The sequence below is a fragment of the Choristoneura fumiferana genome, chromosome 8 (assembly GCF_025370935.1).
Source record: "Choristoneura fumiferana chromosome 8, NRCan_CFum_1, whole genome shotgun sequence".
Taxonomy (NCBI): domain Eukaryota; kingdom Metazoa; phylum Arthropoda; class Insecta; order Lepidoptera; family Tortricidae; genus Choristoneura; species Choristoneura fumiferana.
Window position 1 is genome coordinate 20,340,292 of NC_133479.1, and position 21,834 is coordinate 20,362,125.

Sequence of the window (21,834 nt, forward strand, 5' to 3'; positions counted from 1 at the left end):
CAGCCCACGGCCCAGAGGTCGACGGGCGCGCCGTACGCGGGTCCGCAGCAGCACCTCGGGCGCGCGGTACCAGCGCGTGGACACGTAGGGCGTGTACGGCGGCCGCGACCGCAGCTCGCGCGCCAGCCCCAGGTCCGCGATCTTGACCAGCTCGGGCCCCGAGCACAGCAGGTTCTCGGGCTTGAGGTCGCGGTGGAAGAACCCGTGGCGGTGCATGTGCGCCAGCCCGCGCAGCACCTGCAGCAGCACGTTCCGGCGCGCCGGCTCGCGCGGCGCCCCCCCCCCGGCACCAGCTGGTACAGGTTGCCGCGCAGGTGCTCGAACACGAGTAGAGCGTGTCGTCCTCGCGGATGACCTCCCGCAGCCGCACGATGTTGGCGTGCGACAGCTTCTTGAGCGCCTTGACCTCGCGCAGCGCCATGGCCTCGTCCCACGAGTAGTACTTGCGCTTCATGCGCTTGATGGCCACGTGCTCGCCCGTGTCGCGCCGCCGCGCCAGCGCCACCGACCCGTACGTGCCGTCGCCCAGCTGCTGCAGCACGACGTAGCGGTTCATACCGCGCCCCCCGCGCCCCCCGCCCCGCACTCTGCTACTCGGAGTTTACTGTCGACGCATGCCCAAGTTTTATTCGACGAAACTAAGTAATTCCGCAGTCACAGTAGGCGATCGTTTCTTCCGCTTCGCGAGAACGACGACTCGATTTGAAGGATAAAATAATAATTATTTAATTTCATAGAATGTTACTTGACAAACTTATTTATCAAACAGACTGCAGACGTCACTCGGGAAAGTTCATTAGGTCGCATATTTGTATCATCTATAGTTGGGTACCATGGCGACGGGCGGCCGGCCGACCGCGGCCGCGCCGCGCCGGGTGGCCAGCTTACAATCGCGACGACTCACACTGGAACCCTTGGCTTTACTTGCGGCTTGCGGGTATGTCTGAGTATTTATCTGGGTATCTCTGTGCCTCGATATGCCCTGAGGCCGGGCCGCGGTATTACCCATGTAATACCTAGCTAACGTTACTGACACTCGCGGTCGCAATCTAATGAATGACAGATTTCACCGATTTCACATACAAAAACTGTCATTTGATTGCAATCATGAGCGACAGAAACGTTAGGCAATGCGGCCTTTATTTCATACTATACTGAGATCGTTAACGACGATTCGTTGTTGTTTTCAAACGTATTATTATTTATTATAGACCCTAGCGCCATCTAGTCATCAAATAAGGAACTAGTACGTCGCACAAAGTAACTAGTGTTGGTGATGTGATGTGATTCACTTCCACATCACGCATTAAAAATTTTCAACTAAACTGGATAATTTATTAAGTATATTTATTTATTTATTACATTCTCACGAATAAGTGATCATCATCATCATCATGTCAGCCGAAAGACGTCCACTGCTGGACATAGGCTACCAAGGCTCTCCACTCAGACCGGTCTTGTGCTTTCCGCATCCACCGCGATCCCGCGATCTTAACCAGGTCGTCGCTCCATCTTGTTGGAGGCCTACCGACAGCTCGTCTCCAGGTCGCGGACGCCATTCGAGAACCTTCTGGCCCCATCGGCCATCAGTCCTGCGACCAATGTGCCCCGCCCACTGCCACTTTAGTTTCGCATTCTTCGAGCTATGTCGGTAATTTAATAAGTGATCACTGATCAATATTGAATATGCTTACAAAGAGAATGATAAATACAGAGGAGGATTTGACTTGAAACCGTAGCTTGAATCTTACTTGAATTATTCCTCAACAACATGTGGGTCACTTTCCACCTTGGTTATCAATCTACTATTTCTTCCCTGACGAGAGGGAGCAAAGTGCAACTTTTCTGTTCAAGGCTTTTCTAAGTGTTTCATTGCAAATACCATTTTTTGAAGTTGATAAATGTATAAGCACGCCATTTCTTTGCTGGTTGTTCTTCAATAATATATAGATATTTTTTTTTTCAATTTCTTAATGCTCGGCGTGAAAAGTTGTATGAGCCACTCGGGAGCAAAATTTTTCATCTTGGGCGTTGTAGAATCCTTCGCTACATTCTGGATTCAATACGCCCTCGCCGTAAATACACCATTTTGCTCCTTGTGACCTTTGGACACAAATAACTATTGTTCATGTTGTTAGTTTAGGGAAGCAATATAAAATATGAATGAACGTTGAAATCGATCTATTTATTTACAATAAAGGTTCGTTGTTTAGAGTGGTGTCCGTGTGGGCGCTTCTGTTTGTGGTGGGGGGGAGGGCGGGCGCGGCGATGCCCAGGCGCGCGGCCACGTCGGCGTAGGTCTCGTCGGCGCGGAGCTGCGCGCGCGCGGCGCCGGCCGCCAGCACGGCGCGCAGCACGCGGGGCCGCGCGCGCAGCTCGCCGCGCCGCACGCGCAGCGACCGCAGCGCCGCGCCCAGCGCCGCCGACACCTCGCGCTTGTACTGCGCCGTCGTCAGCCCGCCGCGCCCCACCGCCGCGCCGGCGCCAGCCCGCGCAGGCAGTGCAGCCGCACCAGGTTTGGCCACGCCCGGCCGCTCCGACGGCTCCCACGTCACCTGTACAGTGACCACCGGTATACAGTGCCGACGAGACCGCCGCGCCGCGCCGCGCCCGGCGGTTTTCACAGCGGGTCAACAAGAGGACGGTGACTGTCGCGAATTCACGCGATTCCTGAACCAATGTGAGTATTTACGATTTTAACACTGGTAGCATTGTGAGATAAAATGGCGGGAAATAGGTAAATTTCACAGAGATATTTTTTTAGTTTTGGCGTAAGGATGAGAGAGAAGAGACGAGATGAGAGAGTTGAAATGAATATTATTATGATTAAGATAAGACAAGATACACGAGCTACGGAGGCAACCCTGGTACCTAAATACTTATTCTTATTTGAGTAAAACTAAAAGTAAGGTATTGTGGGACAGGGAAGATCTATTATGGGGAAGGTGGAGAGCCGCCCGAGGGACCACTGGGTCCCGCAGATTGAGGTGAGCAAGATTCCGTGATTGGAATGGGTCGGATTGTTAATGGAAGGACCACGATGGAGCGTGCCTCTCGATCCGACCCATGGTACCACTCACGGCTCTCACCTGTTGTATTAAGTTGACCTTATGGATAGCACTAATCTCTAACGTAGAACGATCTAAAACTTTTATTTAAGACGTTATTAGGTTATTACATCTATATATAGTATTACTAGCTTTTGCCCGCAGCTCCGCCCGCGTGGTATTCGGTTATCGCGCGCTGTTCCCTCGGAAACTGTGCATTTTTCCGGGATAAAAAGTAGCCTATGTCACTCTCGGGCCCATAAACTATCTCTATGCCAAAAATAACGTCGATCCGTCGCTCCGATACGGCGTGAAAGACATGTATATATATAGTATGGATTAATTCTTAATCGATGTTAGTTTATCGCTTATCATTATCTTTATCAACGATACTAACTTTAATTTTGAGCTTAAGCACAGGGTTATTGAGATACTGTATATAGTACCACTAACTATAAGAAATGTGGCGACAAAATGGTGGAGATGCTGGGATATGCCTCCATTGAGTAATAATTACTCTGACAATGCTAGACGATTTATCAATTAACTCCGTCAAATTTACCCATTTCCCACCATGTTATATCACAATGTTACGAATGTTAAAATCGTAAATACTCACATTCGTTCAGGAGTCGCGTGAATTCGCGACAACTTTTGAGCTTCACCGTTTTTAACCGAAGAATAAAATTAAAAAAAAGTATGGACAGATCTGTAGAGATTTTTTTCTAGCAAGAGCGTATTCTGGCACGAACGATATAAAGCATCTGTGAATCAGACCAAGTTAGGAATGACCAGTTAGGAAAGTGTCGAATTAGGAATATGGCCTGGCCTTGTACAAATATCTTAGTTTGTCAATTGTATTTTGTTTCTTTTCTTATGTACATATTTTACATAGATTCATACTTTACCAATATTATAATTCACAGTGATATTCAAAAATGAAATTGGTCGAGCAGATGGAAAATCGAAGTAGATGACAATGACAGGCAAGAAAAAATGGGAAACGACTCAAATAATAGACTCCCGATAGCGGTATCAAACAAACGGTCATTCACCTCGGGTTGCAGTCGGTGACCGCCTTGCGGATCTTGAGCTCGATGGTGGCCTCGTCGTCGGTCAGCAGGATGCGCGAGCGCTCGTCCGGGTCCGACTTGGACATCTTCTTGCTGGGGTCGCGCAGGCTGCGCACCCGGTCGCTGCCGTCCTCTGCAAAGGGGGAGGGGCGGTCAGGTGGGGCGGTCGGCGGGGCGGGGCGGGGCGGGGGGGGGGGGGGGCGCGGCCTCACCGGCAGCAGCGCGCGCGGCGCGGGAAGGCGGGCCCGTAGCGCGCGGCGAAGGAGCGCGCCAGCGCGGCGGCCACGTGCAGGTGCGGCAGCTGGTCGGCGCCCACGGGCACGTGCGTGGCGCGCTGCAGCAGCACGTCGGCCGCCTGCAGCACCGGGTACAGCAGCAGCCCCAGCGGCACGTCGCGCCGCCCCGCCGCCTTCTCGCGGAACGCCGGCAGCGCCTCCAGCCGCGCGCGCGTGCCCAGGCACGTCAGCACCCAGCACAGCTCGGCGTGCCGCCCCACGGCCGACTGCAGGTACAGCGCGCCGCGCTCGGGCCGCCAGCCCGCCGCCAGCGCCAGCGCCGCCACCTCCAGGCTGTTCTCCTGGAGCGCTGCCGGATCCTGTGCGTGTGCGAGATCCGATCGCATCAACCACAAAAAATATGATAGGATGTGAGTGTTTTTGCACTGCTCGATGATCATAGCAGTCGAATGTCTAATGTTCATAGTGGTTTGCCAACACCGAAAACTTAGTGCATTTTTCCCCCGCTTAAAGTGAAAAACTTGGATGTGTAGTGAAACAAGGATTTCCAATGCGGGCGTACGTGTCTGGTGGTGAGCGCGTGCAGGTCCGCGACGAAGAGCGTGGCGTCGTCGCCGGCGTCCTGCAGCCGCACGAGCCGCCGCAGCGCCGCGAAGTAGTTGCCGGCGTGCAGCACGCCCGTGGGCTGCAGCCCCGACACCACGCGCCGCGCCCAGCCGCCGCTACAAGGGTCGCACAGGTCCGCGCTGCCGGCCCCCCTCCCCCTCTCCCTCCCTGCCGCGCCTGACGTGTCGGCTCGACGCGGCTCCGTCACATCATCGCTCTGGAAATCGAGATGAACTAAGTTATTCCACAGACATAGACTGTCTCAATTTGAACATCCAAAAATTCTAAAATATTAAAAGTACTGTGGTATAGTATTGGTTGGTAGATTATTAGCAGTGCCGGATTAGCCCATAAGTAAATTAAGCAATTGCTTAGGGCATCACGTCTTGGGGGGCACCACAAACACAAAAGTCACCAGTCACATTTAAATAAATAAACTAACGTAACAATAAAAATTTTACACAGCACAGGCTTGGATTGCTTAGGACATCTTAGTCGTATATATGTATATAGTTAGGGAGTCTTAATCTGGCACAGCAATTATAATACAGAGAATTAGTCTGCGTTTACACCAGAGATGTGCGAGGATGATCATCATCATCATCATCATATTCTTTGCAGCTGAAGCCACGGGAAACAGCTAGTTTGATATAAACTTCATGCACAATAATTCTGACAAGTAAATAAATACTATAATATACTTACTAAATTTTATTTACTTCAGGTTTGATAACATGCACATACCTTATCTGAGTTTGCAGCAGCACGAGTTTGATGTATTGCCCTAATTGTAATACGTCGTTTACAGTGTACTATACTCCTTTTCAAAAACTCCATTGCTGCAGAGATATGATTGTCTTTTTATTATAAGCAATTTCCATTTAGAACATTATTTTGCACTTCAGCGTTAAGTATATTATAAGGTTCAACCTAATTTACTAGTAAATCCCTAATAAATAGTTTCCCATTGACGCCTGCGTGTTCTGCAGCAAAATTGCAATGGATAGTATGTTATAACTTATATGTTATGGTAAAAGAACTCAGGCAGAACGTTTTTGGTTAGAATAATTGGAAAAGGACGGCGCCGACGGCCAGTCAGTAGCGCAGCTGATTGTCACTGTCAAATTGTCAATTGTCATAAAAATATTACTTTTCTCCCTCACTCGAAAGCAAAAGAACGTTGGCCATACAGAAAAATCTGTATTTTTTTTTATCTAATGAAAACATCTTTTTGTCATAAAACTAGTATACAAAAAATGTTAGCATAAAAATATTCACAATGCAGTAATCGTTCGTTACTTTGCAAGCTTTGAGTATTCAAATACTAAAAGTTTGCAAGTAAGAGAGGTAAGAAGTTACTCTATGATTACTTGTACGTTCATAACATAATGTTATTTTTACAAACTGCATGTATAAGTATAGAGTTTCCTTGCCTATACCGATTTTGATTCGATTAAAAAAAAAGTATCTCTCATAGTAGTCCTAGTCTGTGAAACTTCTGTGCAATAAACGCAAATCTTAAAGGTGGGGCCACATGCAGTCGCTCTACGCTCGTTTCCAACGTCAAATCTGGTCACATGACATTTAGCGATAAAGCTGAAAATATTGAGCTTTATCGCTGGAAAAATCGGTAAAAACAGAGTTATTTAGTTTTTTCATTCACTACAATTTATTTTATTTGTACCACTGCCACGCACGACTGCTACTTTTTTGAATCGCGGGAAATTCAAAATCACCTTCAAAATTGGGTCACGCACGTGACCAGATTTATCGCTGCAAACCACCTGCAAACTATAGTCATAGATGAGAGTGTGTATACTGGTGCAAACGAGCGACTAACGACTGCATGTGTGAGCACCCTTAGCCTGTCCGAGCGGACGAAATTAAAAAAAAATAAGAAAAAATAAACGAAAATGTGTCTTTATTCATAGACGTCAATTCATTAAATATCATATTTATCATATAAAATATAAGAATACTCTTTGAGTCTCTTTGTTTTATCATATCAGACACAGAGTACATTATTATAACTGAAATATCAGACAGTCATCCATAACAACAGGGACAATAGTCATCAATTTATTTCGTCGAGAAACTTTATTTAACTTTATACTCAAAGGTATTTCCTTAATGATTTTTAGTTAAGCGTAAATGTTGAGGTTAGAATTTCGGGTCAGATTATTAAATAATTACCTTAAAATTGCGGCACCTCGTGTAATATTACTGATCCTTACTAATATTATAAATGCAAAAATAAATGTCTGCCTCTTACCTCTGCGTGCCACAGAGGGCTCTAGGGCACCGATGACCTTATTTTCATCAAAATGGCACAGTTATAACAAGAGAATGGTATAAAGAAAATTTGAGGGAGACCCAGGGAAGGACGTAATATATAATACTTAGTATGAATCGGAACCCCTCGTGTGCTTGAGCGTCTTCTGTCTATCAAGATCTGTCTTGAGTATAGTTTGGCCTGCTGCACACTGATCAATTTTAATTTACATATATATAATACTAATTAGAGGACAAATAGGACAATGTCTTACTTAAAACTGATACATAAGTCTTCTACGATCTTGACTCACTTAGGGGTACTTAACTTTTCAGTTTTGTATATAAACTAGATAACACCATAATATTGATGATATCCAATGTGTTACAAAATACCCCTGCCCATATGTTGTTGTTATGCCCTTGATACAGTCCGCACTAGAAGTTGATGAGCAGTGCTCAAAATGATTTGCACTTGCGCACCAGCTCATCTCCTTCTGTCGTTTTGTTGTTAACTTTGTTGTTTTGCGGATATTAGGTAAAAAATTACATAAACATTCTCGTCTACGGTTTTGTAGTTAATAATTAATAATATAAGTAAGAGATATTGATTGATTAATAATATTAATGATATATTTGGCGGATTAGTGTTTAGACTATTTTGTGCACCACACTCATCTACTTCTGCTGCTGTGTTGTTGATTTTGTTGTTTTGCGAATATTAGGTTAAAATTTACATAAACATCCTCAATTAGTACACTGAAGTATGTAATTTTTACCTAATATCTGCAAAATAACTGTTCAACCGCTGTGCTTGAAGTGAATCAAACAACAGTTGCTCGGCGTTTGACAATGTATTTAAATTTGACACCTTATTTATACTAGTCTGGAAAAATCTTGCCAGCGAGATTCAGGATGGTATAATTTTCCGTACATCAACATTTATTGGCATATAAATTAAACAAAGAAATATACAAATATAAGGGGCTGTTTCACCATCCATTGATTAGTGTTAACTGGCGGTTAGGTGTGATGCCGCCTCTTTGTTTTGTTGGAATAGATGGAGACGGCATCACATTTAACCGACAATTAACTCTAATCAATGGATGATGAAACAGCCCCTAAGTTTAATAAAATGGGATTTCTATTTTGCAGTATGTAGTTTTCTCTGAAGGATCACATGAAATGTTTCAGGAGAAGCGGTCATGATGGGCTCGCGGGGGATGGCGACGGCGGCGGCGGCGGCGGAGGCGCTGCGGCCGGGCGGCGGGCGCATGGCCGCGTGGCGCGCGCACGCGTACTGCGAGGGGGACGCGCACGCCGCCGCCGGCGCGCTGCGCCTGGAGGGGGCGCGCCGCCCCGCGCGCCGCGCGCCCAACGACGTGCTCGTGCGCGTGGCCGCCGCCTCCATCAACCCCATCGACCTGGCCATCGTGGGTGAGTGGGCCCGGAGCGGGCGGACGGCCGGCCTGACCGTGGTCGTGTGTGTGAGTGGGAGCGCGGCCAGACTGACCGTGTGTGTGCGCAGGCGGGTACGGCGCGCGCGTGCTGGGCGCGCTGCGCGGGCTGGCGGGCGGCGGCGTCGAGTTCCCGCTGGTGCCGGGGCGCGACTTCGCGGGCACGGTGGCGGGCGCGGCGCCCGGCGCGGCCCTGGCGCCCGGCGCGCGCGTCTGGGGCGTGGTGCCGCCGCACCGCCCCGGCTCGCATGCGCAGTACGTCGTCGTCGACCGCTCTTGGGTGACTATCTCCTCGATTCACTCGATATAATTTGAATAAATGATATCGATTCGAGTTCACGTGAGACTCGATTCGTAAAACTAAAAATTATTAAACTGCGCGATCACTCGCGGTCATAAGCCAGGAACGGTGTTCTAGTTTCGATCTCTTTGGGATCTAATCACTGGATCGCCCGACGTGACCGGATAAACCGAGATGTAGGTGGTAAATTCACTATTTTTAGGAGCATCGTTCGTTAGTGTCGCATGCACGAGCGTGCAGCGTGCATGTTATGATATGATCGTTACGTGTGCAGGTGGGTGAGGCGCCGCGGACGCTGTCGGACCTGGAGGCGGGCGGCGCGCTGTACGCGGGGCTGACGGCGTGCGCGGCGCTGAGGGCGGGCGGGCTGTGGCCGGGGCGGGGCGGGGGCGGGGCGGCGCGGCGCGTGCTGCTGCTGGGGCTGGGCGGCGTGGGGCAGGCGGCGCTGCGGCTGCTGGCGCGCGCGGGGCACGCCGTGGTGGCGGCCGTAGCGCCCGACCAGCTGGCCGCCGCCGCCGCGCTGGGCGCCGCGCCGCGCGACCGCCACCTGCCCGACCACCAGGACACGCTGCGCCGGGACGGCCCGTCAGTATACCGACCGGCGGCCGGCGGCCGGCGGGGACTGAGCGTGTTCTCTGTTCGTTGCGCGGCCTAGCCGCTCGCCGCATACTTTACCCAGATGCGCATGTACCTACAGAGAAAGCGCCCGCCCCGCAGCCCGCAGGTGTCCATTTCGCGGTCTACAACTTTATGGAGCCTTTTCCATCTGTATTTGCATAAGATAGCAACGTTGATGGATCCGGCCTTTCTGTTCCAATGTTTTCGCGGCAGACTTCTCGACATCAACTGTTGCTCTTCTACAGACCATAAATATAGAATACTAGCTTTTGCCCGCGGCTTCGCTCGCGTTAAATTTGGGCTAATGCAGATTTACTTTCCACAATCTTTATTTTAGTGTTTTAATTGATTTTTCGCAGGATTATATTTGCAAATTTTCGAATTTAAAAATCAACTTTGAAGCCCTTTTTCACATCTTCAGGTCAGGGGTGTAATTTTAGAAAACCTACTTGTTTTTTTTGCCCGCGACTTTGTACCTACGCGATTAAAGATTCCCGTGGGATAGAAATAAATGAATTCAATAGAAAACCACACTGTCCGCGATTGAATTGAAACAGGCGCAAAGTTACCGTAGATGAGGCGGTTCACAAAACCTAATCGCAAAGAAGACAAATTACTGAAAATCTTAACAACCTTGACTCGGTAACTTATGGCCGTTTAGTAGTTTTAAAATTCGATTCCGGCCGCAAAAAATGCTCAGCGAACCGCATTTCTGACGCGCTCCTCGGAGCGCTCTCAGGCGACGCGGGTGCGGGGTGCGGGGTGCGGGGCGCGGGGCGGTGCTGACGGGCGGGTGCGGGTGCATGCGCAGGTTCGACGTGGTGCTGGACTGCGCGGGGCTGGGCGGCGCGGGCGCGGGCGCGGCGCGGCTGAGCGCGTCCTTCGGCGTGTACGTGACGCTGACGTCCCCGCTGCTGCGGCGCGCCGACGCGCTGGGGCTGGCGCCCGGCGCCGCCGCCGCCGCCGCCGACCTGCTGCGCGAGAACCTGAGCGCGGCCGCCCCCCCGCCCCGCCGCCCCCGCCTGCCTGCCGCGCGTGCGCTGGGCCTTCTTCGCGCCGCGCGCGGACGACATCGAGCTGCTGCGCCAGCTCGCCGAACAGGGCAAGGTGAGCTGCGCCTCGTGACACGGAACGATTCATGTTAATGGTTATATTATCAGCATTCATCTCATCGGTGACCTTGTTGTGTCCATGTATGTAACAGGATGTTTAAACTTTATTTCCACACACTTCTTATAGTGATGTTGATAAAGTATTGATACGAAATATTGGCATAACGATGAGCAGTGGCAGGTTTATTTGGTTGAACATTAATACTCGCATTTAGTATTTAGTTTTTTTCATCACACTTGCTCGTAAACAGTGTCGTAACATGCAGCCTACCTTGGTTGCAACCCCCCAAATAAAACCCTCGACCTTTTAATGTGCTTGTCATGAAGCCCGTGGTCGGTCGCATGAGTCATTGCGCGTACACATTGTCTTGTCATGAAGCCCAAGGACGGTCGCATGAGTCAGTGCCCGTACTGATGGTGCTGCTGCAGGACTACATGGACCACATGCACACGCACGTTGCGGCGCATGCTGCGGGAGGGGGAGGGGGAGGGCGGCGCTGCCAAGAGCACAGCCTAAGGTATCGCCAATATTTGGAACAATTATATTTTTTCTTTTACAAATATAAAATTATACTCGCAAATGTGATGAAAAACATTGTATGTAGCACGGGCAGTACTAGAATTACGAACATCGACTCATTAAAGCCCTCAGTCTTCGACTTCGGGCTTCTAATAGACTCTCGTTCGTAATTCTTTATTTACCGCCCTTAAGACACAATGTACTATTAAAGCATTACATTGTACAGTACAGTACTTATTATACAACAGGTAGGTACGGTGTTGAACTTTAATGTTTGGTAATGAGGTATGAGGTGTATTTTACCACGTCTCGCGGTCGTGTCGTGGTACCTATTAGACGTTGTATTAGACGTTGAATGCGTGTGCGCAGTTCGGCGTGTCGGTGGAGCGCGCGTGGGGCTGGCGCGAGGGCGCGGCCGCCTACGAGCGCGCCGCCCGGGGCCACGCGCGCGGGAAGCTGCTGCTCGACTTCAGCCAGCCCTAGCCGCCCAAGGAACCTGACCCGGTACATACCTAGCCATATTCCAGCTAGAAACTTGTATCGGCACCCGGAGAGAAGTACTACTCAGAGATACTGTAAGTAATAAACATTTTGTTGGTTTAAAAAAGTACGCAACAAAACTGCGTTCATAGACTTTCCTCTCCGGGTCCCGTTAAAAATTCCACGATTTATCTAAAGATGCTTCTTCGGAAAAAAACGGCCCCGAATGTGAACGACGTGATGACTCACATCCACAACGCAACGAGCACTCACAGACCCAAACAAACAACAATCAACGCATAGCAGACGCATAGTAGGGAAGGTATTACAACGATCTCGGGCGACCACATGTCTATCCTACTCTCAACAACAGGCGTCGTACCGAAAATACTCCATACAAGCCTCCGGACTCCGGGGCTCCGGGCACTCAACACATATCCGAGTAGGTATAAAGCACTTGCCGCGTAGTGCAAATTCTTTTCATCATGATTAATTTAGTATATATAGTCACACAAAGTTACAATTATAAATAAGTCTGATAAAAATATGAAAACACTTGGCTTCGTTCGAATGAATAATTTGTTTGCCGGTTTAACTTTAGAATGTGTCTACATACTGGTAGTGGTAGAGTTGATAGAGGACACGATCGGTTCACTCCGCGGCGTGATGCCATGCTTTGTTGACAGAACACGTCACGTCATCGAGTACCTAACTCGTACCTATTCGTTTATTGACGTAGTAGTATTTATATTCGCATCGTGGTGTCAATCGCCAGTAATATTCCTGTATGATAAAAAAACTGTCATTAATTGTTTATTGGGAGGGTGCGAAGCGAAGTACTAGGTGGGGGTGATGAAATCTATCGCAGCGCTCGTAGTGGCCATAAGAATAAATAATCTAGGCTAGGCATATGAATCTGTCATTAACAAAGCAACTTGTATAGACTTTAACTACGTAATTTTACTAATAGGTAGATGTTTGTGTTATGATGCGACCTTGAATTATTGAACACTGTCCCTGTTTGTTGAGTGATACTCACAAAACTGGTCTTCCAAATGATACTCATTTTGATCTGAAAACGATATTTAATTCATTACTAGCGATATAAGAACAATTATATGATTTTGAAGCCGTGGTGGCCGAGTGGTTTGACATATGGCCTCTCAAGCAGAGGGTCGTGGGTTCAAACCCCGGCTCGCACCTCTGAGTTTTTCGGAATTCATGTGCGGAATTACATTTTAAATTTACCACGAGCTTTACGGTGAAGGAAAACATCGTGAGGAAACCTGCACAAACCTGCGAAGCAATTCAATGGTGTGTGTGAAGTTCCCGATCCGCACTGGGCCCGCGTGGGAACTACTGCCCAAGCCCTCTCATTCTGAGGGGAGGCCTGTGCCCTGCAGTGGGACGTATATAGGCTGGGATGATGATGATGATATAATTTTACTAATATTCAAAGAAACCAATAAGATAGCTTTATCTTTTCGTTTTACAGTAAAAGTATAACTAGACATGAAGTAAACAAACCCTGACGTAACGAAAATGAAACACACTTTTTGAATAAATTTTATATTACAAATTAAAGGGAGTCGTCATACAGGAAACGTGTTCCATTCAGCGGTTTTTGATTGCTAGGCTGCCAAGATGACGGCCGTCAGTTCTGTCTGGGGGCAACGCCCGTGACCCTATGTTGTTTAATGTTTAACTACTTATTAATTTGCGATTTTAATAGTGCTATTTTATAAAACCTTCGATAATTATAATAATTTTTATGGGACACAAAAATAGGCTAACAAAAAAAAAATTGGCTATTATTTTTTTGTGCAGCATTAAGACTAAATAACAATTTATGATCCACAAACCTCCGACACACACTAGTACACACACTACACAAAAGCCAACTTCAATAAAGCACTCACAGCCGCTGTATTTATTGTTTTTTATACTAAAAAATGACCGTTACAATTCATACTAAGTAACACTATTTATTTACAAGGTCAAAATTTAAAATCAGGTGAAGATTTATTCACTGATTCATAATTAGTACGCGCCGTTCGGCCGAATCTTGTAATGTATTGTAACTAATTATGTTTGTTCAGGTGGAATTAAATAATTTAAATTAAATATTAAATATTTCAGCTTAAAATTGAAGTGGATATAATCAATCGATTGAGCTGCATGCATGTATAAATCCGATGACGATGCAATATTATTATGACGTAGAGCTGATCCGATGATGAAGTTAGATGTTGGCCATAGGAACTCTGTAAGAAAACGACACAACCGCATCGATTTTGGTCTCATTTGATTCGTCTTGACGACTACCTACTTTGGTAACCAGGGGCAAAAAGTACCGCCAACAAAGTTTGTATTATATATTTTTTTCCTAAAAAATATTACTGAACTATTTGTTTTTAAAACATTGTACGGAGGTGCGGAACCCTTCATGCGCGAGTCGCTCGCACTCGCACTTGACCAATTTATCTTTTTTGCAGTTGCAAGGCACCAGCCAGTGTTGCGTGCAGCGCCGGCGGCCGACACCGCTCGGGCGCGGGCGCGGCTAGTGGCGTTCTCGATTGCAGCGAGGCAGCGAGTCAGAAAAAAAAGTTATTTTTGAATGCAGAACTATGTTTATGAAAACTACTGATTGTGTTTTTGGTGCATATGCTATGTCCCACAGTCTAGTCAGTTTACATCTGATATCGAGTCTCAGAACTCGGCCACCCATCCAGTGCATTAATAATTATTAAATTCAACTTGATACCTCTTTTCAGCCTAAGGAACTGCTTGGAACTGCTTCTTTCTTTAATTTATTCGAAGTTTCTTATTAACGTCTGTACTTTTGATGAGTCACTAAGTGTGGAAATGTAGTGGATTCCTACGTAGAAGAAAGCCTTTTAAATGCGGGCGCCACTTTCTATAAACTGGCACATTTTTAACGTAATTTAGGTATCTAATACTAATAAGAAAGACTATTTATTGCGACCTAATTTAAAATTAGATCGATATTGTTCACTCCCGAAAACCCCCGCATAGCAAATTTAATCGAAATCGTTAGAGCAGTTTCCGCGATCCTGGAAATGAATATACAAGAATTGCTCGTTTCAGGTTATTAGATAGATAGTTACTAATATACTATAGTTGTTAGCTACATAGATAATACTTAAGTATAAGTACATAATACTAAACTGTGATACAATCTTATTGTATATCCTAAATAGACGAGAAATGTAATAAAACATTTAGTAAAGCTGTGTGCATTATTTTTAAGTTCACATTCTTCAGCCACACGCCACGCGCCACACGCCACACGCCACACGCCACACGCCACGGCACGCGACAGCATGCGCACGGCGCGTGCGCCGCGCTACTGCGAATATGCGGTCGGTTTTGATGACAATACCTATTTTTTTTTATTAAGTTAGTATTCCATTGACGCACTCTTGTTTGGAGGTCGTGAACAATGCTTATTTTGTACACGATCACCGATTTCCGCATGCATATTTTGAATGTAAGCGACTTAGTGTCATACGATATACGATTCACAATAACAGATGCGAATTTTTCAATGGCAAGGTTTCGATAATTTTGGCTTAACGTACCGTGGTAGTATTGTATTGTATTATTAAACTCTTTATTGTACATAAAAACACATGAAAATAACAGAACACAGGATAATAAGATGTACAAAGGCGAACTTATCCCTTAAAGGGATCTCTTCCAGTCAACCTTTGAACCCTCTTTTTGTAGTTCGTAATGATATGCGTGTTTGTTTAGGCGGGTGTGTTACTGTTTATGTAACAGTTTGGCCAGCTAGCGTCTTCCTATGGAAGGAAGGATGCCGCTGGCAGTGTCAGTGCCCCGCTGAACGTACGGTCGGCATCAAATGGAGCTGGATACTTTTGTACTTGTCGTTCTACAGCAACATACTTAACACCATACAGATAACAATACAATACAATACAATACAATAACTCTTTATTGCACACCAATACAGTAAACAGTACAGAGAAAACAAGTATATACATAGAGATTAAATAATAAATAAATAAAATAAATAATGATAAATGTGTTAAAACGATTAAAAAATGATCCGCTAGGTACTTTTGTTGCTGACTGTACCTGCCATAGTTTGTTAAGCATTTCGGCGTATTTTCAGGCCTCTGTTTAGTAGCACGCTGGGACATAGTGAGACCTAAAATCCTGCCCATTTTTGGTAACAGCTTAGCGTAAGCTCATGTGGTAGGTATAGGTTCACGCTTTGAAATAAATAAAAAATAAATAAATAATACCTCATATGCCTCTATCGCAATTAACTTTTAATTTTTAGTATAAAAAATATGAACATGAGCCTTTTTTAAGTTCATTAAAAATAAAAGTGGATTTTACATGAGTTACAAAGAACATAAATAAAACTAATAAATTATGAAGTAAATAGGCTTATTGCAATTTCGGCTAATTTTTACAGAAGTATTAAAGATTATTTTTTATAAAATTTTACTGTAGTGGTGAATGGTGATAAATTTTGGTGGATTATTGAAGAATATATTTGCAAATTCTTCTTCTTTTTCAGGCTTTATCTATCCACTGCTGGATGTAACCCTCTCCTAATCTCCTCCACTCCGTCTTCCTGAGCCAGTACGGTCCGGCGTAACTCTTTATGTCATCAGACCATCTCATCTGGGGTCTGCCTACACTTGTTCTTGTGGTCCGTGGTCTCCACACCAGCACTCTATGGGCCCAGCGGTTATCCACTCGGCGTGCCACATGCCCTGACCAGTTCCATTTCGCATTTGCAAATTACCTGAACTAATTTTCAATGCAAAAAAATTTGCTTAAGTATTTGAATTAATGTTGATTTTAATTAGAGCTAAGGTGTTAAGTGACTGGGTTTATGATTCTCACTTTTCTACCATCAACAATACCTAACAACGAAAAACTCAGCATATAGGTATGTATAATATATAATCATTTTTGCAAGTGGTAGGACCTTGTGCATGGTCCGCCCGGATTGTTACCACCATTTTGCTCGCTAATCCTGCCATGAAGCAGCAGTGCTTGCACTGTTGTGTTTCGGCGTGGAGAGTAAGACAGCCGGTGAAATTACTGGCACTTGAGGTATCCCATCTTAGGCCTCTAGGTTGGCAACGCATCTGCAATCCCCTTGGTGTTGCAGGTGTCTATGGGCGGTGGTGATCTCTTACATACCATAAGGAGACCCACTTGCTCGTTTGCCATCCAGTCGAATAAAAAAAAAGTTGTTTAGGGAGATTTTGACCGGGTTCGATTCCCGGTTATGTATGAGAGTTAAGTAAAAATAAAAATACTGCTGTTTTTATTAAATCTAAAATCGAAGCCGTCAGTCGGGCTCCGCCGGAGGGAGGCGCGCGGCGCGGCCTTGCGCGCGCGACGCACAAAGCGCGTCAAGCGTACCTACCGGTTTCACACAATTTCTGAGTACTATTACCGGTTCCGTTAGCACGTAAATTCGCTAATTATTATTACGCAAGTCGTATGTATACATAACTCGCATAATTAAATGGAGGTACAAGTTCGCATCAACCTTAGGTACTTTATTTATGTATGCATGATGTAACTATTATTAGTACATCAGGGCTACTACGAAACTCGAAGTTCGTGTCGTGCGGTCTCTCTGACACTTAATACGAGAGCGAGAGAGACCGCACGACACGAACTTCGAGTTTCGTAGTAGCCCTGCATGCCAGTAGGTAATACTAACAGGTAAAAACAGTTTTCAAGATTTATCGAATTCCCACGGGATAGGGCATAAACGGGATTTATATTTTCACTTCCAAATGACCCTATTTCTATAACTATTATTAAGAGACTTCAAATTTGGCATGCAAGCAGGCTAAACTAACAGCTAAAACAATTTTCAGAATTTACCGAAATTCCCAAGGGATAAAGAATAAGGCGTACTATTTTATATTAGCCAACTAGCTGATTTAGAGACTTGATATTTGAAACATATACTTCACGACTTCACGAGTCATAGAGGTAGGTAGGTAAAAAGGGATTTTTCGAAATTCCCACGGGATAGGGAATAAATGAGATTTATATTTTCGCTTCAAAGCGGCCTTAACTCCGTAATTATAAATATGAGACCTCAAATGTGGCATGCAGGTAGATAACACTAACGTAAAAACTGTTTCAAGATTTCCCAAAATTCCCACGGGATAAAATGTTTAAAGAGGATTAACTAACTGAAACATTAAACGCACAAGCTAAACTAATTAAAACTAAGTTGAGTTTCTTGCTGGATTCTTCTCAATAGAGGTTTTTCCGAACTGGTGGTAGCTTTTTTTTGACCCATCTGCACCATCTGTCTGAAACGTTTGTCTGTATTTGTATTTCCATATAGGTAATCTTCCGAAAAATCGATCAAAACACGAAAAAAATATTCGTAGAAATGAAATCTATGTTACCCCAAATTTAACGCGAGCGAAGCCGCGGGTAAAAGCTAGTTTGTATAATATAATGGATAAAAAGCGGCCAAGAACGTGTCGTACACGCCCTAGATAGGGTTCCGTAGCCGTTACTACTGAATAGATTACATTATATACTTACAAGTACTTTAGGTACCGTTACGAAATTCATTCATTTTACGTAGCATATTTTTATTTTTATCAAATCCCTAGCTCATTTGAACTTTTTAGGGTTCCGTAGTCAACTAGGAACCCTTATAGTTTCGCCATGTCTGTCCGTCTGCCTGTCCGCGGGTAAGCTCAGAGACCGTTAGTACTAGAAAGCTGTAATTTGGCATGAATATTCATATCAGTCAAGCAGACAAAGTGGTTACAATAGAAAAAAGTAAACAAATTTTTTTAGGGTACCTCCCATAGACGTAAAGTGGGGGTGTTTTTTTTCTCGACACCCTACATTGTGGGGTATCCACAGATTACTAATATGTAGCTAGCTTTTAAATTTTAAAACCATTGGGGGGTTGCTAAGACAATTTTTCTATTCATTGATCTGTTTGCGAAATATTCAACTTTAAAGTGCAAATTTTTATTGAAATCGAGCGTCTCTAAAATCTAAACTGTTTGGTGGAAAAATTTTAAAAAATTCAGAATGGTAATAAATATATCAAATTTACAAGGAAAATTATAGCGGCTAAGATTGTTTGAGAATTATAGTAGTTCAGCCTAAGGCCTAAGCCTAGGTATAAAATATACCTAAACTTGGAATATTCAGTACACAATACGAAATCCTTGGAAAAATATTATTTGATTTTTTCGTAATGGCTACGGAACTCTATCCTGGGCGTGTACGACAAGCTCTTGGCCGGTTTTTTTAAATGTAATCCAATCAAGAGCCGAGTAGGTATCAGCTCTAATCTAAAAATATCTGTGATATTGGTGAAATGGGTCTCTCGCCCGAGGGGCGAGCCATCCTTCTGCCGCTCCATCATCCATCCTCCCTGACTACTTAAAACCACCATCACCGCTCACCAGCCACCATTCATATCCAACACCTCCACAGGAATGAACTTCAACCGGCAGGCTGCATCTGACTTCAATGTTCAAAATTTTCTAATTTGTCTCATCCGTTGAATATAAATAATTGTTTCTTCATTTTCTGATTCTTTTTATTTTTGTATTTTATTCTTCTATGTCTTCTGCATTAAGTTTGATAAAGTTAGCTTATTTTGATTTGTTTCTTCCTTTCACAGTTTATTTTCCTCTATATTCTGCTTATTTGTTATAATACCTATTTTATTGATTAGCCACTAATCTAAGTATAGTATATCACGATTTATTTAGTTTTTTTTACACATTCATAGCGTTTATCATTGTTCTTTTTATTTCACTTCACTTATAATGTGTTTTCAATATTTAATTAATCAGTGATCGGCGCGGCGCCGGCGCCAGTGCAGCGACAAGGCCTCAGTCGGCCGCACTGCCAGCTGGCAGCATAGTAAAAGATTTTCTTACACTGTGGTAAAAGTGACACTTTTACTATGTTGCCGCAGGGTCGCCCGCCATGTGAGGATGAGCGCAATGAGGAGGAGACAGACAACCTTTGAGCACAGAATAAGTAATAGTCTTTGAGTTAGATACCTATCTGACTTTGAGAGTATGTGTGTGTAGAGAGACACACACTACAGTATTACCTATAGGTAAATATATAGGTATTACATACAATACTTAAGTACATATATTTCTGAGCCAAATGTACAATATAATCATGAGTTGGTCAAGGGCCTGACTGCCTGTTAGCTGGGGTGGCTGGGGCCGCACGCAACTGATTTTCCACCGGCGAGGCGACACGAGAACGAGAATTGAAATTTGTACGCATTCTCGCGCGCCCACCGCTAGCCGCTACGCTATAGCTACGCCATACCTACAAATTTCAATTCTCGTCTCGTTTCGTCTCGTCTCGCCTCGCCGGTGGAAAATCACCTTTACACCGGCCGGCCGGATCCGGCCTTCGGTCTGATCATCCTAGGTACCTAAGGTTGCGGTGGACGTGGAGTACACCTAAGTTCATACACAGATAGACTTTACCATAGATAATAAAAAGAAAGTTGGAAAGATTTAGGTAAGTCTAGGTAGGTAGGTACCGAGCATGAGCACCTTTCACGATCACGTGTCATCGGCCGGTTATAGGCACAGCTGATTCATGCGATGTAAGTAAAGGTAAAGGCCGTAGTAAGCACAAGATAAGGCTGGTGGTGTGACCTGGAGCGTGCAGCGGGCGGGGCACGGGGCGCCGCCAGCTGATCGCGGCGTGCTGGTCACGGCGCGCGCTGCCATTGGCCGCGTGCACGTGGCCTGATCTCGCACCATGGCAACCGCCGCGCCCGCGCCCCGCGCCCCGCGCCCCGCGCCGGCCGCGCAGCCAGACACCGCGACGCGCCCGTCGTGGACAGCCGCCTGCCGTCTGCGATCGCGCTCCTCTCGCTCAGTTTAGTCCGCTCTGCACGCTCGCAACTCGCGGTCGCGCCCGATCCGATCCCACACGAGTCGCGCCGGTCGATACCGCAGCACAGTACGCAATCGAAGGCTCCTCACGGCAGCTTGGAGACCTGCCCCAGGGACTGATACCGCGCCGCCTGCATCGCATCACATTCTGGACTGACTCATTAGCGCGGACGCTCTACTAGCGATTTGCGTTTTTGCAAACAACCTAACAAATATCTGTAACAAGTGAGTAGGTTTATTTTTGTTTTCACGAACTTTTTCCATAGTAAATAAAATAACGCGAATAGATCGTGACTTCATTGACAATTGGTTAATCGGGGTCTCATTGATTGACAGTCCTAAAGATAAGTGTGCACTTTTGAATAGGTGGTACCATTCCGGCACTTTATATTTTGTGCTAAACGATGGATGTGTTATGATAACGAGGGTCTCGTAGTGACCGTCGCAGCTCCCAGGCCAGGCCAGGCCAGGCCAGGCCAGGCCAAGGTAGTGTGGCGGGCGGCACAGCGGTGGTAGAGTAGAGCCGGGCCGGCGCGATCAATCGTTATCGCCGCGGGGTTGGTTTCCCTGCTGCGGCCGGCGCCCGGCGCCCGGCGCGTCGCGTGTCCACCGCGAGTCCGCGACCGCCGCAGCCACCGCCGCCACCGCCACACCACCGTGTCGTCGCGTCGCACTGGACCGGTCGCCGCCCGCAACACGGCGCCGGCCGCGCGTGCTTCTGTTTATTGTTATGTTATGCATGACGCGACGCATGACATGTGTTTAAATAGGTACATAATAGTATATTTTTTATCGAGGGACTAAAATAAGCCAATATATACCCGAGGTGGTTAGACACCCGAGCTTTAACGAGGGTGTCTATTTATCCGAGGGTTTATATTGACTTTTAGTCTCGAGGTGAAAACGATTGCAAGAAAAAAACAATCATTTCTGTAATAATAATAATAATTTTATTCGATGTATGTGAAAGAATTAATGCGTTTCTTATTCCTCCAGTCCATAAAACTCATAGGTTTTTAAATAAATCTTTCTTGATTTCGGCGGCAAAAGATTATCAATTATCAATCATGTCTTTTGCTCTTTGCTATTGTACTATTACTTATTCTGTGTCCTTGCTCAATATCATAATTTTCACTATCACTTGACATTTTGAGAATAATCAAATTAT

General features: G+C 45.8%; 3 protein-coding genes across 3 annotated transcripts in view; 1 reads left to right on the forward strand and 2 right to left on the reverse strand.

Annotated features, from left to right (window-relative positions):
- The window catches only part of LOC141430613 (serine/threonine-protein kinase ICK-like), a 901-nt gene extending 345 nt beyond the window's left edge, over positions 1-556 (reverse strand). Inside the window, exons 1-2 of the mRNA XM_074091399.1 lie at positions 325-556; positions 37-293 (exon numbers count right to left, since the gene is read on the reverse strand). Of these exons, the coding sequence (XP_073947500.1) occupies positions 37-293; positions 325-556 (489 nt within the window). The remainder of the gene's footprint in view (positions 1-36; positions 294-324) is intronic.
- A 1,633-nt stretch (positions 557-2,189) lies between these two features.
- Positions 2,190-6,081, reverse strand: LOC141430614 (tryptophan--tRNA ligase, mitochondrial-like). The gene is made up of 5 exons (XM_074091400.1): positions 5,707-6,081; positions 4,919-5,179; positions 4,354-4,715; positions 4,113-4,273; positions 2,190-2,566 (listed from the first exon to the last, which is right to left on the reverse strand). The coding sequence occupies exons 1-5, from the start codon at positions 5,797-5,799 to the stop codon at positions 2,190-2,192; spliced, it is 1,254 nt and encodes a 417-aa protein (XP_073947501.1). The 5' UTR covers positions 5,800-6,081.
- A 795-nt stretch (positions 6,082-6,876) lies between these two features.
- LOC141430728 (NAD(P)H oxidoreductase RTN4IP1, mitochondrial-like) lies at positions 6,877-14,971 on the forward strand. The gene is given in 8 exon segments (XM_074091603.1): positions 6,877-7,081; positions 8,428-8,670; positions 8,762-8,970; positions 9,266-9,576; positions 10,421-10,609; positions 10,611-10,716; positions 11,611-11,745; positions 14,217-14,971. Coding segments are annotated over 6 exon segments (1,161 nt in total). The 5' UTR covers positions 6,877-7,081; positions 8,428-8,438; the 3' UTR covers positions 11,725-11,745; positions 14,217-14,971.
- The last annotated feature ends 6,863 nt before the right edge of the window (positions 14,972-21,834 follow it).